Consider the following 17,463-nt stretch of genomic DNA (forward strand, 5'->3'; position numbering starts at 1 on the left):
CACTGCACAAAAGGAACAAAGACCTGAGACAGTGTGGGTAAATGGCACTAGGATATCGCAGTACACCTTTCAACCACAGCACAGTGAGAGGTTCATCTGAGCTAGCTAACATTACAGCAATCTTGTTATTTACATCTCTCTCCATGCAGAGTTGCACACTTCCTTCTGGACGGTGATACATGATCATCTAGGCCGGTTTCTTTACTTGAAATATGTCCAACCTGCCGCACCTCACCAAAATAATTTAGATTGCTAAACAGCACTACGGGTAAAAGAAAAATAGGTGTGGGTTTTGGGGTAAACTGTCCCTTAAAGCGGTGTTAACTTTGCCGTTAAAAAGTCCATTATGGATATGCATGTTATGCACTATCACTTCTCTATGTACAAGTGGTTTTAAAATACAGTACTGTTTGGTGCTAGTAGCTCAGCCTTTTTACTTCAGATATCGGTGCAACACAATACATAGACATCTTGACATAACGTGAACACTGTAACCATTTCACTTTCGGTTAAAAGTACATTGACTTTGTAAATGTTGTAAACCAAAATTCTGTCCACATCTTACACAAACGTCTTTTTAAAATGGGATGTAAAAATCCACAGTCCTGATCCAATTTACAGTGTTGACAGGAGATGAAAGGGAATGGTGTTGACTTGGCTAGTGCTGTGAGATAACATTGGCAAGACAGCAAAGTCATACTAAAGGAAATGGTATTGACATTTCTTACATTCTTACACTTTATTGGAGTTTGCAGCGTTTTCTTCAAGGCCCCACCCCATGAGACACACACACACACACACACACACACACACACACACACACACACACACACACACACACAGTGTAAAAATACTACTCTAGCTGGATCCCAGGCTGAAAGTGGGTACTGTTTGAAGTTGCTGTGTGTACTTACTTAAGTGCAGTCTGTTCCTGGGTTTTAAAATCCTCTTGGCCCAACAAAGGTATCCATAGCAGCAAAGTTGCCCTGGACAATAATGTGTGACTTTGTTTTTGACAATCATCATCAGAAGGGACTGGGAGAGGATGGAGACATATTGATAAAGCATCACCTTTATTTGACGGATTAGGATCTGCGTAGGAATTTGCATGAACTTGTGCACTTATTGTCCCTCAGGTTATTTAGACATCCCTGTCTCTGCCTTTAACAGAGTTATTTCCTGCAGCAGTGACAATAAAACTCATCACAGCTCTCTGTCAGCTGATGGCCCTGATTTGTAAAACCCTTTGACATTTTATTGTCAGACTCCCCTTGGCATTATATTCTAGCCTCTGATATTTGGTTCCAGTCCGTGGTTGCTTTGAGTGATAGTAGGTTACTGTGTCGAGTGGAGCGTGTCCAGGCAAGTCTTGGAACATGTTAACTTGAACATTTGTAACACCGCCTGTCTCTCTGGAATGATGGCAGTCTGGGAATTCCTTCCTGATGCGTCGCGTTTCCCATTGGATTTAACCCCCTCCGGGCAAGTTTCCTTCCTTGAGAAATGTCACCCTCAATTTGCTGTTGTTGACCTTGTCTCTTGACTCAAGGCACAGATCTGCCTACCCGACCTGGTGATGCATTTGAGCCAGAGGAGCGATAACATAACCAACAGCAAACATGTTTTGTCTTTTTTTTTACATCTCTGATCCTTAATGTGACAGAAACAGAACTTATTTACTCTATATCCTTTGTCAATTTTTTTGAACATGTCAGAAACAAAACATACAAAAATAATAATAATAATAATATATATATGTTCTTTTTTCTTTTTTTTCTCACTCATAATAATAATTATAACAAAGTACAAAAAGAAAATAATAAAAAATAATAATAATAATTCTCTGGCAGTTTTTATGATCAAGTGCTGCTGTCACAATGTTGTGTTACTTTGTGACCAATGCAGACACACATGAGGATGTTTCATTAACAGTGATGATAAAATACAATAATTACCACATAGTAGAGGTTCTCTTTAAATCCTGCATTCAGAATGTATTATTAGCATTAGCCCAACCACTTCACCACTACCTCAAAAGAAAGTACTCATTAAACAACGGAGCTGATCCAGATTTGCTGCCGATATGATATCATATCGGAAATGTGGGCTGTTTTACATTTCTGGGTGCATTGAACCTTTAAACCTATATCCTTTGTTATTAAGATGTAGCGGAATTGTTTTGGTAAATAATTATCAGATGGCAAATGTATCCCGTCAGTGAAACGGGTTATAACTTAGCTGGATATTGGTATATCATTTTAATGTAGTTTGTTTGATAATATTTGACTCTGAAAGGTTTCAGGTTGCCTGCCCTGCTGACAAGTGTTACAGACTGTTACATAAAATGAATAAAGATTACTCTTAACTGATTTTCTGCTATTCCTCTCTTCCAGTGGAGGGTCTGCGGGATGAGGAAATGATCCGCAGTGGTAGTCGAGAGCAGAAGAAGAAGATGTTGCCAGGCGGGTCAGGGTCTGGAGACCTGGACGAGGTGACGGAGGCTCTTATTGGACGGCCAACAGTTCTGTATCCGGACCCCACCAACAACCCCGCTGCTGCTGCTCCGACTACAGGTAGTGCATGTTAGTAGATAATAACACTACTTACCACACATCTCTGTAAAATTATAGTATGGTTTGGCCTATTTAAAGCTAATTCACTTGCAATATTCCTTCCATTGTGGATTCTTACTCACTATAATTGCACTTGTTGAAAGATAAAAGCATCAGCGCAATGGAAGGTGATGTAATGTAATGCACAACTAACCCCGTACATGGTAATGTCCTCAGGGCTTGAGTGTGAAAGGAATTATGATTAAATAGCAACATGGGATAGTGGAATGGATCTATCATCTAACGGATGGTTAGATCTAGTTCAAGCTCTCAAGAAAGGTGCCTGTGTAACCAGTCATGATTGATTCTGCTGACAGTTGTCTGCTGTTTAAAATCTGCTCAAAGATTGATGGTCAACCCTGTCAGAGATGTATGAGTCAGCATACTATAACAACCTAATAAGGGTGTCCAACAACATCATCTCGGACCCAAACCATGTTCTGAACAGCGAATATGAACTGCTAACATCTAATCGGAGATACAGGGTCCCGCGATTCAAAAAGGTCAGAGTGAAGCACTCCTTTGTGAGTCAGTCAATCCTCACAGTAAATACAGAGCTGAATCCCAGATCAGATGCACGCTAAAGGCTCTTTGAGCATGCTTTCTGTCAGTGATTGTGATGTTATGTTAAATGTTTGTTTGGTTTTTCACGTCTGGATATTTGACCATGTTGATGTTACACATGGAGCTGCTGTGATGTCAAATTTCAAATTTTACTTTCATATCGTTAACTTTTCCTGCATTACTTGCACATTAGTCTTGCAATATTTATTTCTACTCTTGCACTATTGTTATTTTTTATTTTTTATTCTTTTGTCCTATATATATTTATGTTGCATTGTGGGAGGAGCCTGTGACTTAAGTTTTTCCTTTCATATCTACACGGTTGCTGTGCATATGACAATAAAGCCCTTTGAACTTTTGAAACCTATGATGATCTAGGCCAGGGGTTTTCAAAGTGTGAGGCGCGCCTCCCCGGGGGGGCGCCAAAGAGCTTCAGGGGAGGCGTAGCGTGAGAAAAAAATAATGAGGAACAGTGAAATCTAGCTGGTTAACTTCAGCTAACTTTATGCAACATGGATCGATTTTTTGTGAAATTACCTAAAGTAAGAGAGGAGACAGCGTCGGGCAGAAAATGTCACTTGCACACTTTTGGCTGTCTGTGGAGACCAAGTTCCCCCACCTCGCCAAAAAGGCTGTAAAAGTGCTCATTCCCTTCACCTCCACCCAGGGGCGGACTGGCCATCTGTAGAATCTGGAGAACCACAGAACGGCCGGTCGGCAAGGGCCGTTACCGGCCGGCTCGGTTCGCTGACGGCCGGCACCCCTGCAACATCGAAGTTGAACTGACAGACGACAGAGGTTCACCGTTTCCCCGCAGCGAGGCTCCCCCCCGTTGACATTTCACTAGCAACAATAATAAGAATTATAATACCGATAATAATTGGGAGGGGGGCGCGGCTGTTCTTATGTTCTCTGAGGGGAGGCTCACCTTCTCACACTTTGAAAACCCCTGATCTAGGCAAACCACCAATGTAAAAAAAAAATACAATAAAACCTGCAACAGAACATTATCTCTATCCTCTGATATTCCTTTGTCATTATAGCACTATTAGACCGACAGAGATGCTGCCAACACACACACCATACCAAAACAAAGCCAGTAGACTAAGTGCAGTATACTGTATTCAAACAGACCTACACCAAAGCGCTTTCAGAGAAATACACACACAATAATGACAGCCCAACACAGGAAACAAAGACGGAAGGAGGAAGAGAAGGTGAGAGGTGTGTCTAGGCGTTTGTTAGCACTGGTTGATCTTTTATACCATAATGAAAAAGTTGTGACCATGAATCGTAAACAAAAATGTTCAAGTGTAGACAGGAAACTTTTCAATTTGATCCTTCAAATGGGTATAAGATCAACAGTTGATTTCGTGTCAGCCTCAACTAGTCCCCTAAACAATCTTTGCTTATCTCAATGTCAGCTCACCCATGTGTTCTGTCCTGCAGAGCCCCCAGCAATAGAAACCCCCTCTCAGCTCCCCGATGAGGCGCCAGAGAATACCCCCAAAGAGAAGAGGAAGAGAAAGAATGGAAAAGAGCGGGATCGTTCCAAGGGGGAGAATAAGGAGGAGCAGGGGACGACACAGGGCAAAGCAGCCAAGGAGAAACCCCGGAAAACACCCACCCTTACCCAACCAGTGACAGGTAACCGCTGCCTCTCCCGTGTTAGGAAACATGTAGTTAGACTGATTTAAAAATGCTTCTTTTTGCAACATTTGGTGTTTAATTGAGCCGAAATGTGATAAGGACAACTCCCTTTTAAGCAGGAAGTTAAGCAGGTGATCTTAAAGAACGTCTGGCCATCATTGTCTTCGGCTAAGTTAAGGAACAAGAGGCTTGAGCTCAGTAAATGCTGGTTTGAAATGTGATGACAGTGTTTACACAGGGGTGGGACAGGTAAATGAAAGGATAATGACAGACCCTGTCTTTCAGCTGCAGGGCGCATGTGTCCTCTCTCTCTCTCATAATCAAGAGGAACACACACATCCACATACGTGGAAACTCACTCGTCCATTTGAACACCTACGCCTACCTTTTGCCTGCCTAAATGCTTTGAGCCATCTGCTTCCGGATTCAACACCATCCATTTACCAATATACTTATTGGTACCACTTTACAATAAGACTACCCTTATAAAGAGTTTACGAATAGTTTGTAATTAATTTATTAATTAGGTTGTGAACACTTTATAAATCATTAATAAGCTTTTATAGGACATGAGATAAACAGGGCAACTGTGACCGGTTGCTTGCCAAATAGTGAGCCCACATTCATCTGTACTGCTAAGCCTTATATTGGCTACCTAGCTTACTTTGTCTTCTTCATCAGCCAGCATCCTGGTTATCTGTTGCTCGCTGAGTTGATTCCCCCTCATCCATCTTGATGTTTCTTGGCATCTCTTATGACCATTTATGAATTAGTTATTAACATTTATAACTGCCAAAAGGGAGCCTTATTGTAAAGTGTGAAACACATCACCATCTATTGATGAGTCACTAACATGTATAACTACTGAAAGGGTGCGTTATTTTTAAGTTTAATACACATGCCCATTTATGAATGAGCTATAATATTCTTGCTTACCTAATACACATTTTTCACATGAAATGCAAAGTAAGATGCAACAGAGCCAAGTAAAAATATTTTATTCACACATGAAGAAAATCAAGACTCAAAGTAATGACTGTTTAGTATGACTGATACACATATTTAAACATAAAAACTTTTCTCAGACATAAATGAAAGACTTGGTAAGGCATAATGGTACTCAGACTGGAAAGGCTTTGTGTATATTCTTGAACAAGCATCCAAGCAGTCCATCAGGGTGACCAGAGCCAAGCCAAGATGACCATTCAAGAACTTTGAGGTGTTCCTCCAACAAACTCTCTGTAAGGTTTCCTCTCAGTCTACGGACATGTCCTTTGACGGTCGACCAAGCTCTTTGGATATGACTGCCAGTCTGGGGGTTCACCAACCACCTGCTGTGGTTTATGATGTAGTGGTTGTACACCATGTTACTCAGCACTCTCCTGTATGCCCTCCACTCATCACTGATAATGCTACTTCCTGACTTAACATGCCGTTCAATCAGGGGGACAAGGTGGCATCTTGATCGTTTCTCCACTAGTTTCAACACTAGTCTTCGCATTTGTCTTTAACTCCCATCATTCCGAAGACCCATTTCTTCCTTCTCCAGGTATGTCCAAAGCGTCCACACACAAAATAAATCATAACATCATCTTAGTTAATATGACATTATTATTTGTAATATACACACATCTTATTGTGAGGTTGATTTCACATACACTACGCTACTCTTCAACACTACTTTGACGTTAGCTTGTCTACATAATCAAGCATAGCGAATTTAAATTAACCTTAGCAATGCATAAAGTGACCTCCCTAATAAAATATCTCTCTAACTTACAAGTATGACCTAATTTTACCAACCTCAAATAGAAGCCTTTTGTTCTACATTATTATCCCACTTAATGCTTAACACTTCTCTATTACGTTTTAACTTGGAGGCTACGATTAGCATCGTTAGCACAGATATAGCTACCACTTGCTTACATTCTAACCCAAGCCTTAACATTCATTAACGTTAGCTGACTAAAAACATCAGCAACACATAAATAAAGTACTCAAATTTCACTTACCGCAAAACCGCATTAATGTTATTAATGTCTGTTTTAACCGCAAAGCGAGTCACAATAGTCCGATATAAGCATGAAGAGTAGTCCACAAGGCACCAGCACAACAAACACGGCAGAGTTCAAGTTATGTTTCCCGGATGAGTTGAGCAGGCAGAGTCCCTGTCAGTGTTGCCAACTCCATAGTAAGGAAAGTAGCTATTGGCTGTCCGAAAAGTCGCCAGAAGTCCCTAAATGACGTCATTGCCTAATTTGCATATCATGTAATGGCGGTAAAAAAACGTTCCACCCCCTTCAAGGAGGATCAAAACTTGAAACCAGATTAAATCCAGACGACAGTAGATCAGAAATGCCTCTATTAGAAAAAGTAGAAAGTAGAAATAGTTTTAATAGTTTTTAGTAGAAATCTCCCTTACAATAAAGGCAGTATGCCCGTGTGTCATCTCCAATAAATGGCTTCAACCATCCTTTAAACTCAAGGTTTGATTCCCACTCCTTTATGTACTTTTGTGATTACAGTTAGACTGTGACATGATGACCTACGTGAGTGTTTAGCTTGTCACATAGAGAGGCACACACACAGTGGACGAGGTGATTAAGTGACTGAGGCTGTGTGAGTCAATGCAAAGCCAAGGCAGTTATTTATTATAGTGTGACAGTGAAGAAACATTTACATTTAAATCTCCGCTCAACACCAGGACGGCTTGGCGCATGCGCAATTCATTTACAGTCTCGACGCGGGAGGGTGTGGCTGTCTCCTCTCTGCTCTGACTGCAGCTGAGCTGCTGCGGGAGGCAACAAGCGCCTGTGAGTACTATGGGAGGGCAGAGCAGGAGCAGAGGGGCTCACGGCAGCACCCGCGGCTCATTAACTGCTGAACAATACGTGAGTCTCCAAACACCAGAAAAGTCCCTAATAACACCATTACAAGTCGTTAGATTAGTCGTTAGTCGCTTTTGACAAATATAAGTAGCCGGAGGGTTTGGAAAGCCGCCGAATTTAACGACAAAGTCGCCAAGTTGGCAACACTGGTCCCTGTAGCATCACGGAGCAGCTAGCAGAGAGGCAGAAAGCTAACAACAGCAGTCACCGGACAGACCTGTCACTCAATGTGACCACGCCCTAATTTATGCATAACTTAAAGGCTTAATATAACTTAAAGAAATTATAAATGGTAGTACTCCTTAATAAATGGTGATTTGTTGAACACGTTACAATAAGGCTCCCTTTTAACAATTAGAAATGGTAGTAACCCATACAAAAAAATGGGAATATGTTTTACACTTTACAATAAGGCTCCCTTTTGGCAGTTAAGTGTTAATAACTCGTAAATAAATGGTCATAAAGAAATGCCAAGAAACATCAAGATGGATGGGGGGAGAATCAACTCAGTGAACAACAGATACCAAGGATGTTGGCTGATGAAGAAGACGAAGTAAGCTAGGGCCAATATAATAGTCATCTTGCCAAATAGTGAGCCTGTGTTGATGTGTGAAAGCTATGTTAGAACTGGTTTATACATGGTTTTTAATGATTAATAAAGTGTTTAGAACCTAATTAATAACCTAATTATGAACCCTTTATGAATCCTTTATAAGGGTAGTCTCATTGTAAAGTGGTACTTATTCATATACAGATGTGTGACAAATAAAAGGAAATGTTTATCAACTAAAAGCGTCCAGCCTTTTCTTTGGCATCTGGAACACCAATCAGTTCACAACTAACTGCATCAAGCTTCCTTTAATCAAGGGATGTCTCCAAGGAAACCATTTGAGTGTGAGACCGATGCAGCTGCGGACATCGTGTTGTTGGTGGACGGCTCCTGGAGTATCGGACGTACCAACTTCAGACGGGTTCGAGACTTCTTGGAGGGCCTGATGACACCCTTCAACATCGGGCCGGACCACATTCAGATCGGTGAGGGTCAGAGAGTGGCAGTGAAGCCTAATGCCTTCCTCTTTGTGGGTGGTATTCATAAAGACACAGTGCCACATGGAGGAGATCCTAAGTCTTTGTCATCAATGAGACTGCATGTTGCAGAGGAGTAGACTGTTTAACTGTAGCGGTACGATTTGATATGAATCATATGATACGATTTATACTTTTCTGTCAGATCAAGTCTTGCATGCTGTGTTTTTTCTCTCAAGACAAGTGCATTGCAATAGCATTTATTATGACATTTGTATTACTGAATTTATTGACAATTTATTTTATTTCTGCTATGAAAGAATTCATAATTTTTTATTAGGAATTGGAATTGAAAGATACATAAAGAAAAAGAAAATTAACTAAAAGAATAAATAATATAGTATGCCAAAACTTTTGCGGATACTGTCTGCTAGGTTTTTCCCGCTGAAAACAAAAAATGGAAGAAAAAAACCAAGGATTTTAAAATCAGTCACTTAAAGTATTATTTATTTACCTTTACTAATGGCCACAAAAAGTAATAAAATCTTGTTAAATATTTGTATTTCCCCCCAGGTCTGACACAGTACAGCGGAGACCCCCGCACAGAGTGGCATCTCAACAACTTCACTACCAAAGAGCAGCTTTTGGAGGCAGTGAGGAATTTCAGATATAAGGGTGGAAACACATTTACAGGTAATCACCCTATACTCCTTCGTTGCTGTCTGTGTTTGAGTCCATACAATACACAGTAGACTATCGTATGTCTGTAAGTAGGTAACCCTGCATCCATCTCCCAGGCCAGGCGCTGCTCCATGTCATGGAGGAGAACATGAGGCCAGAGGCAGGCGCAAGGTCAGCGACACCTTTTTTCCTGGTCTTGTTGACCGATGGTAAATCTCAGGATGATGCCATTGCTGCGGCAGACCGCCTGAAGAATGCCGGCGTGGAGATCATCGCTGTAGGTGAGACTAAATACTTTTAAATGCATCTACTTTAGATTTGATGTTATGTGGGAGCCAATGGGAGCTGAGCTCCCATAAGGAGGGGTCTGAGCTCCTATGAAAGCAGTGAAATCATACATCTGTGGGGGTCGCTAATACATTACCAACAACCATTATTTTAATCACAAATAATGCATGTGTCAATGTAATGAGTATTATTTCCATTAACGAGGTAAATAGGCTAAACGAAAAACATTTTTCTAGAGAACTACGCATCGTATTCTCTCTTGAATGACAATATGTCTGCACTGCACCTCCAAGGTTCGCAATAAATTATTGTGCAATCTATGCCTGTGAGCGTGCTGCGCGAGCAGAGATGATGTGTGTGTGCGTAGTTGAACCTTTTCATATTTAAGCTTGAAGCAAGTAGAGGGCTGCTGCTGCTGCTAATCTCTATAATGCTTTTGTATTTGTGTAATTCAGGTGTAAAAAATGCGGATGAGGCCGAGTTGAGACAAGTAGCGTCGGAGCCCGTGGATCTAAACGTCTACAATGTCAATGACTTTCCACTGCTCAGCAAACTAGTGTCACGACTGGTCCACATCCTGTGTAGGAGGATAGAGGACCGCGGCATCTCAAAACGTAACACATCTATCTGGCTAATCAGCCTTTCGTCCTACTCAAACCTTACTGTATTCAACATGGTCATTTCCTTGCTGCTGTAATTTCAGGAATGGAGCCTGGGCCCACAGTAGACCCAGCCCTCTCCTACCCAAGTCCTTCTGATCTCCGCTTCTCTCAGCTGGGCTCCAGAGAAGTGCAGCTTCACTGGACCAATCCTGCTGAAGCTGTCCAACAGTTCAGAGTGGTCTACCACAGCGCTGAGGGCCAGAGTCCACAGGAGGTCAGAACCAAGCGGCAACCTCTTGCGCTGAAAAGAGAAGCCAATGTTTAACTCTCATTCCCTCTAATGGCCAGCAGGCAACTCCAATGGTGTCAAAAGTCCAATTGTATGAGAAAATTACCCTATTTCTTACTTGATTTATTTTTTCAGAAAACATTTTCAAGTTTTGTGTCTCAATCTCAAGACACAATGTTTAGTTTGTCAATTATAGTTAATATAAAATATACAAAGATGTACAAAGGCTGATTGACAAGCTGCCGTGGTGGTTGCACTTTGTGCCATCTACTTGTGTAACTCATTTGAGGCTTTTAACTTGTAGTCCACATACCAATTAAAGTCTATGGTCAAAATACAACCATACTTTATATTGCCACATTACATTACGAGACATAACAGTTATATAAACAACAACGTATAACCGCCAATTCCAGTAGCCACATCGTTGACATCATAATCTAATTCCGTTGGAAATGTGGCGATTTCATTGAATAATTGTGATGGTAAAACGGGATGAGAAGATAGTGTTTTCATATAAAGTAAAATATTTGTACAGAATATTAAATTGTCCAGTGTTTTGTGCATTTTTTGTGTCTGACTGTAGGGGATGTTTGTCCACAGGTGGTATTGGGCGGCTCAGAGTCCACAGTGCTGCTGGAAGGCCTCTCCTCTCAGACACTGTACCATGTGTCTATCTTCCCTGTGTATGAAAACAATGTTGGCCTGGCTCTCAGAGGAACCGTCACCACATGTAAGACTGACAATACTGCTAAACATTCTATTTTAAGGGATCCATCTGTTTGTTTGTAAGTGTGGCAGTTGTTTTTGCATTATCCCAGTTAATACTGATATGAAACTTGAATGTTTCTACAGTAAGTTATGTTTTTCTATTTGGATTATATGCTGCATTTCTATCTGAATAAACAGCATCACATTCTATTTCGATAACCCCTATAATATTATACAATGTTGGCTGTAGTTCGAGTTTGACCTGTTTGTGAATAGCCCATCAATATATTGTTTTGCATAGTATATTGATGGAAGCAGGGCTTGACACCCAAATCCTTCTTTAAAAGTTACACTTTAATGTCTTTCACTTTAAATGCAAATAATCTATGTGAATCACATTTTTCAACGTCACTTTCCTAATTCTGCTACCTGCCACCGTAACACTACAAAGGGGATATTGATAAATGTGTTCTAGTAAAAAAGCGTGCTCTCTGACGAGCATTACAAAGATGATATCCTCCAACATTACTTAGCCTGCGACAGAGGGCTAAACATCAAATACTTTTATTGTCAAGGGAGCGTATAGGGAGCGTAACACTATGGCATTTTATGAAAGGTCAATACAAATAAAATGTCACCATATTGTATTTTTAAGACACAGAATTGCACACCTGGAGTTTCCAGAGTTGAGTATGGGTTAATTGAGAAGAACAACATTTAAAGAATGATTTTGAGTGACGGTACGAAACCTCATTATTCAGAGGAATGCACAGAACTCAAATATTGGTGTTGGCTAAAAATCGTCAGTATAATCTTTTTGTCCTTGCTGCCAAAACGTCTTATGAAGGACCACAGAGAACTATACAATAAAGGTGTAATATCTCATTGTATTGGGCCCAAAAGCAGTGTAATCAGTGTTGTTAGTATTAAGTAGGTGGTCAAACACAGGAAACATGAATACACAAGGTGTCTAATGAGCCTTTTTTAAATGCCCATCATCGGTTACACGTTTGTAAAACCATGTTTACAAACCCCTTCTGACAACTGGTCACCCTCTATTTTCTCTTCCTCTCTCTGTCTCCCCTCACTCAGTGCCCCTGGCCACGCCTGCCAACCTGGAGGTGACTCCTTCCTCTTACAGCACCCTGCAGGTGAGCTGGGGTGCAGCGCCCGGGGCCACACAGTACATGATCCTGTACTCTGCACTCAGCCACGGAGAGCCTGACGACGCCAAGGAGGTGAGCACTGGATCTCTCTTTCTCTCTGTGCTGAGTGTGTGTGTATGGAGGACAATGAAAGGCCTTTATGTTGTTTTATACATGGAACACACATGTGATTTGTAATTGTCGGTTATCAGCAGACAGTAAAGACAAAACATAATGATCAATCAAAGAGGAGCAAGAAAGCCCAATAAAGTTTTTAATTGGTATGTTAACTTCTACTTTGCCCCATATTAAAGTCTGAAATTACACAAATGTTACAGATATTATAGTCATTGCAAAGTTTAAATAACTAGGCAGACTTATGTGTGCGTCGAAAATCCAAGAAATAAAACTGAAAATGAAGTCAAAGTAAAACTGCTGGCGAGGCACCAGATAGCGAACCTTACGCAGGGAAAGATCTGAAAGGGAAAACCACCTGTCTCCAATATATACATGATCACCAGGTGCCCAACATTGCCTTCAAAACAAAAGCATAAAGACTTATTTAAATAAACAAAAATAATGAAACTAAGTCATTATACATGAACAATAACTATTAACAAAAGCAGCAAGAAAATAAATACTATAAATAATATATATATCAATATATAGGTAGCTCCAACACTGTTTGTAATCTGTGTTATTGATCACTCACATCAAGCACCTGCACATAGCTGTGTCATCGTTTCTTTTCTCTTTTTGACTTTAGTCACAAATGGCTTTCACTAAGTCAGGATGAAAACACCTGAATTTAAACAAATTAAAGAATAAGTTAAATACTTTATGTACAATGTTTAAAGGACATTTTCACCCAAAATTCAGATATGCATATTTTCCCCTTACCCCATTACCTTGAGGATTTTAGTGTAAGTTGCAGATAGTTGAAATATAGGGATAAATGTATCTAGCACTCTTCTTTTGAGCAGTTTCATGTTGCAAATATTTTCTTTTTACAGAACTACACCTGCCAACCGTATCACCCTATAGAAGAAAGCGTGCATTTACTCATAACCGGTAAACCTATTAACAAAGCACTAACTTGACGTTTGCATTGTGTTTGTGTATTTCTGCAGGAAAAATTCAGTGCAGAGCAGACGGCGGTGGAGCTGACGGGGCTACTTCCGGCCACAGACTACTCTGTCACTCTTTACGCTCTGTATGAGGACGATCCCAGCGATCCTGTCACTGCTGTTGCCGCCACATGTGAGACATTACCAAACATCCATCATTGTTCACGTTATTTCATCTCTTCAGTGCACTCACAAATTTGTCTTTGAACCCCTTCATCTTCTCCATGCTTCCCTTTTTATTTTACTGTCCATCCCTGCAGTCCCCCTCCCACCGCCAATGAGTGTTGAGTTCCCGATGGTCACCCACAGTATGCTGAAGGTGAGCTGGGTGCCTGGAGCAGGGGACGTCCCCAGCCACAGAATCACATACAGCACCAACCACGGCAGTGACATTAAGCAGGTAACTTCCAACACTGGTGTTCAATTTCAAGACTTTTGTCCCCAAAACCATCCCCAGAACTCAGATCTTTTTTTTCTAAACCAGAGATACATACTAAATTTATTTTGAGTGACTCTTATCTGGTTTTGGAAAATCGAAAATATAACAGTGATCTATTATATCAGCCAGATGTAGTGCAGGCTGTGACAACGATATATTTAATTACATTTCTTTCATGCATCCCTGTTAAACTGCTTTGTATCATAACAAACAAAATACAAATATGAACCTGAAAATGAGTATAATTAAACCATGAATCTCTTTCCAGGTGGAGGTAACAGGACTGAACTCAGTGGTGGTGCAGAACCTCTCCTCTCTGTCCAGATATCTGGTTTCAGTCCAGTCTAACTACCCACAAGGCCTGTCTGCAGCACTCACCAGTAACGTCACCACACGTAAGACACACGCACACCATCATCCTATTTCTTCTATGATATGTCAAAGACTTGTGTAACATCACAGCAGAGAGAAGATATATTGAATTAAATGTGAATTAAAAATAAATCGGTCTAAAGTCTCTTTTTTCCCTCTCCTGACACATTTTCCTTCTCTCCTAGTGAAGGTGCCTTCCCCATCAGACCTCAGGGTGACTAATTTCTCCGACAGTGACATCACTGTGCGCTGGCAGGCTGGGGCTGATGATGTCGTCTCTTACCTCATCAAGTGGATCTCCCTCAGTGGAGGAGACCTGAGACAGGTGGGGGTGGATTAAGAAAAGGTGGACTGTATATTGTGTTATAATGATTACTGTATGATGTTAATGTAAATATTGCTCTTTCCCCCCTGTCTGTTTAGCTGAGGGTGAGTGGTGAGAGTGAAGGGGCGATCCTGGAGGGGGTGGAGGACGATAAGGAATATCAAATCTCTCTGTCTGCACTCTATGGAGATGGAGCTCAGAGTGAAGCAGTGGCCATACGCTACAGCACATGTGAGTCACACATTCATTTACACCCCTCACAAATTCAAATGAACACTACAAGCAGCACAGGAGAGTTGCATGTGCTTTAAAAAAGAAACATCGGATTCTGAGTGTGAAGTCTGCTCTGTAATCACCTGTGTGTGTGTGTGTGTGTGTGTGTGTGTGTGTGTGTGTGTGTGTGTGTGTGTGTGTGTGTGTGTGTGTGTGTGTGTGTGTGTGTGTGTGTGTGTGTGTGTGTGTGTGTGTGTGTGTGTGTGTGTGTGTGTGTGTGTGTGTGTGTGTGTGTGTGTGTGTGTGTGTGTGTGTGTGTGTGTGTGTGTGTGTGTGTGTGTGTGTGTGTGTGTGTGTGTGTGTGTGTGTGTGTGTGTGTGTGCGCATACCTCTCCCGACAGCTGTATATTTTCGGTTGGGTCAAATTATTATGTATCAAGTATTTATCTCACAAAAATCTAGATAGATTGTAAAAATCGCACTGAAATGTATGCATGTATTTTATTCTATCTATGCTTCCTTCAATTATAACAAGATACCCAGTCCCTTGCTAAGGAAGGAAATAATCGCTACAGTCTGTTGAGGCGTTGGCAGTGTTAGGTTTGGCCACCCATAGCTCCTAAGATTTTGGCCAAAATGGCTTTCTCGCGACATATGTTTGTTTAGGATGAATTGCTTCTTTTCAGCCACTTTCCCATACAGGCTTTATTCCTGCACAGCTTTGATAGGATTTACTTGTGTATGCTTACAATTCAGGTGGCAGTAGCTCAGTCTGTAGGGACTTGGTTTGGTAACTGGAAGGTGGCCAAAATTACAAGTCCCCGAAATGACCAAAATTAGGGAGTGTGGAGAGGTTTGGAGAGGTCCCAGGTCACCTTCTGGACACTACTGTGGTGCCCTTGAGCAAGACACCGGACCCCCCTTCTCCTCCCAGAGCACTCTACAATATCTGCCTACTGCTTACAGTACTAGGATGGGTTAAATGCAAAGGTCTATTTTCACTGTGTTTGCTGTGCTGTTATTACTATTATTTATTATCTGACAAAAATCTAGATGGATTGTTAAGATTGCACTGAAACTGATACCTGTAACTTATTATATCCATGCTTGGACAACAAGATACCCAGTCCCCTGCTAAGGAAAGTATCCCCACACTACTTATGTGCTATGATCTATTGCTGTTTCCTCACGAATTATGTAACAGTGCTCACTGGCACATCCCAACACTTAGATATTAATTTGTAGCCGATCCCAAGTTTTCACATCTTTCTTTAGGATTTGTTTTTGAGAAAAAAAGATTCTTATTATTCTAATATTGGAGGGCTTAAGTAAACTATTATGACTTTATCTTGGCATTTTGTCTTCTGTCATCAATAAAGATGTCCTTGTATTGAGTATTATTATCTCTTCGTATTTTTCCTGCAGTGTCTGGTGGAGGTCCGTCCAGCATCTCAGTGACCGAGGAGACAGCAGTCAGCATGGTGGTGAGCTGGGTGCCTCCCAACGCTCACGTCCTGCAGTACCGTGTAACTTACACCGCACTGACTGCACCTGAGAGCCAGGACAGCACTGTGAGTGTTCTGTAGCTGCTGCAGAGTTAATTACAGAGCTCAGGGGTCACAGAGAATTCCTCAAACTGCAAATTAACTTTGTCAACGTTTACTTTGAAAGCTTGACTTTGAAAGGTGTGTTGATTTTCTACAGGTGTTGGTCCCAGGTGATGAGAAACGGGTGGTGCTCAAGTCGTTACAGCCAGACACACGTTACAGCATCCTGGCCACTGCAGAGTACCGCAACAGAGAAGGAGGCAGCGGCTCAGCTCAGGGCAAAACCAGTGAGTCAACACACTGAACTCTACACAGAGCACTCTGAAAACTGAGCTGCTGGAACACTTGTGTGACCTCATCATAACTTGTGGTATATTATATGTGAAATGGTATAACCCTGGTATGGTTATGTAGAAGAACATTATATTTAAGGTAGGTCAAGATTAAGGAACATTGACCAAGTATATACGGAGCCCCTATAAGGGACATGAAACAAAAAAGAGAGAGAGAAAAAATAAAGTCGGGATAACGGGTTAGTATCTCGTGCGCACGAGAAAGTATATTGTGCGCACGAGAAACTAACCCGTTATCCCGACTTCATTTTTTTATTTTTTTGAGAAAGTTACCGGTGCGCCAAGGAGGAAGTGGAGCACACAGGAGAAAACCATTTCATTGCAGACTGTTATGTTTATGTGGGGAAATGACAGCGCATACATTATTTGAGATATATTTCGAACTCAGACTTAATTTTAAGGACATTTCGGCCAGAGGTGTAGAGCTATTTGTTTAAGCACCGGATTGGCAAAACAGGAGAGTCTGTAAACCAGTCTGCTTTGATCTATGAATTAATGTCCGTGACTCTCAGAGAACCTGCTGCCCGCAGCTGTTTTAAAGGGAAACAAGCACTCAGAACACACACACAGCCAGTGGCGGACTGGCCATCGGTATGGGCCGGTTGGCCCACTCCGATCGGGCCACTAGGTC

At 41.3% G+C, this 17,463-nt stretch overlaps 1 protein-coding gene and 1 long non-coding RNA gene across 3 annotated transcripts in view; one reads left to right on the plus strand and one right to left on the minus strand.

The window, feature by feature from the left end:
- Positions 1 to 17,463, plus strand: part of LOC307036266 (collagen alpha-1(XX) chain-like) — a 46,995-nt gene that overhangs the window by 15,018 nt on the left and 14,514 nt on the right. Inside the window, exons 5-20 of one of the 2 annotated variants that reach the window (XM_079676414.1) lie at positions 2,394 to 2,573; positions 4,626 to 4,823; positions 8,582 to 8,749; positions 9,314 to 9,433; positions 9,538 to 9,702; positions 10,165 to 10,323; positions 10,413 to 10,585; positions 11,204 to 11,333; positions 12,404 to 12,549; positions 13,587 to 13,716; positions 13,844 to 13,983; positions 14,291 to 14,417; positions 14,580 to 14,719; positions 14,818 to 14,950; positions 16,358 to 16,503; positions 16,637 to 16,766. In XM_079676414.1, coding sequence (XP_079532540.1) covers positions 2,394 to 2,573; positions 4,626 to 4,823; positions 8,582 to 8,749; positions 9,314 to 9,433; positions 9,538 to 9,702; positions 10,165 to 10,323; positions 10,413 to 10,585; positions 11,204 to 11,333; positions 12,404 to 12,549; positions 13,587 to 13,716; positions 13,844 to 13,983; positions 14,291 to 14,417; positions 14,580 to 14,719; positions 14,818 to 14,950; positions 16,358 to 16,503; positions 16,637 to 16,766 — 2,385 coding nt within the window. Of the gene's footprint in view, positions 1 to 2,393; positions 2,574 to 4,625; positions 4,824 to 7,601; positions 7,718 to 8,581; positions 8,750 to 9,313; positions 9,434 to 9,537; positions 9,703 to 10,164; positions 10,324 to 10,412; positions 10,586 to 11,203; positions 11,334 to 12,403; positions 12,550 to 13,586; positions 13,717 to 13,843; positions 13,984 to 14,290; positions 14,418 to 14,579; positions 14,720 to 14,817; positions 14,951 to 16,357; positions 16,504 to 16,636; positions 16,767 to 17,463 lie in introns of those variants that run through there. The other variant, XM_079676415.1, reaches the window with a different exon arrangement.
- LOC307036268 lies at positions 5,810 to 6,991 on the minus strand. The gene is made up of 2 exons (XR_013807303.1): positions 6,839 to 6,991; positions 5,810 to 6,366 (listed from the first exon to the last, which is right to left on the minus strand). It is a non-coding gene; the product is annotated as an uncharacterized lncRNA (long non-coding RNA).

The sequence above is a fragment of the Notothenia rossii genome (genome assembly GCF_949606895.1).
Source record: "Notothenia rossii genome assembly, chromosome: 4".
NCBI lineage: Eukaryota > Metazoa > Chordata > Actinopteri > Perciformes > Nototheniidae > Notothenia > Notothenia rossii.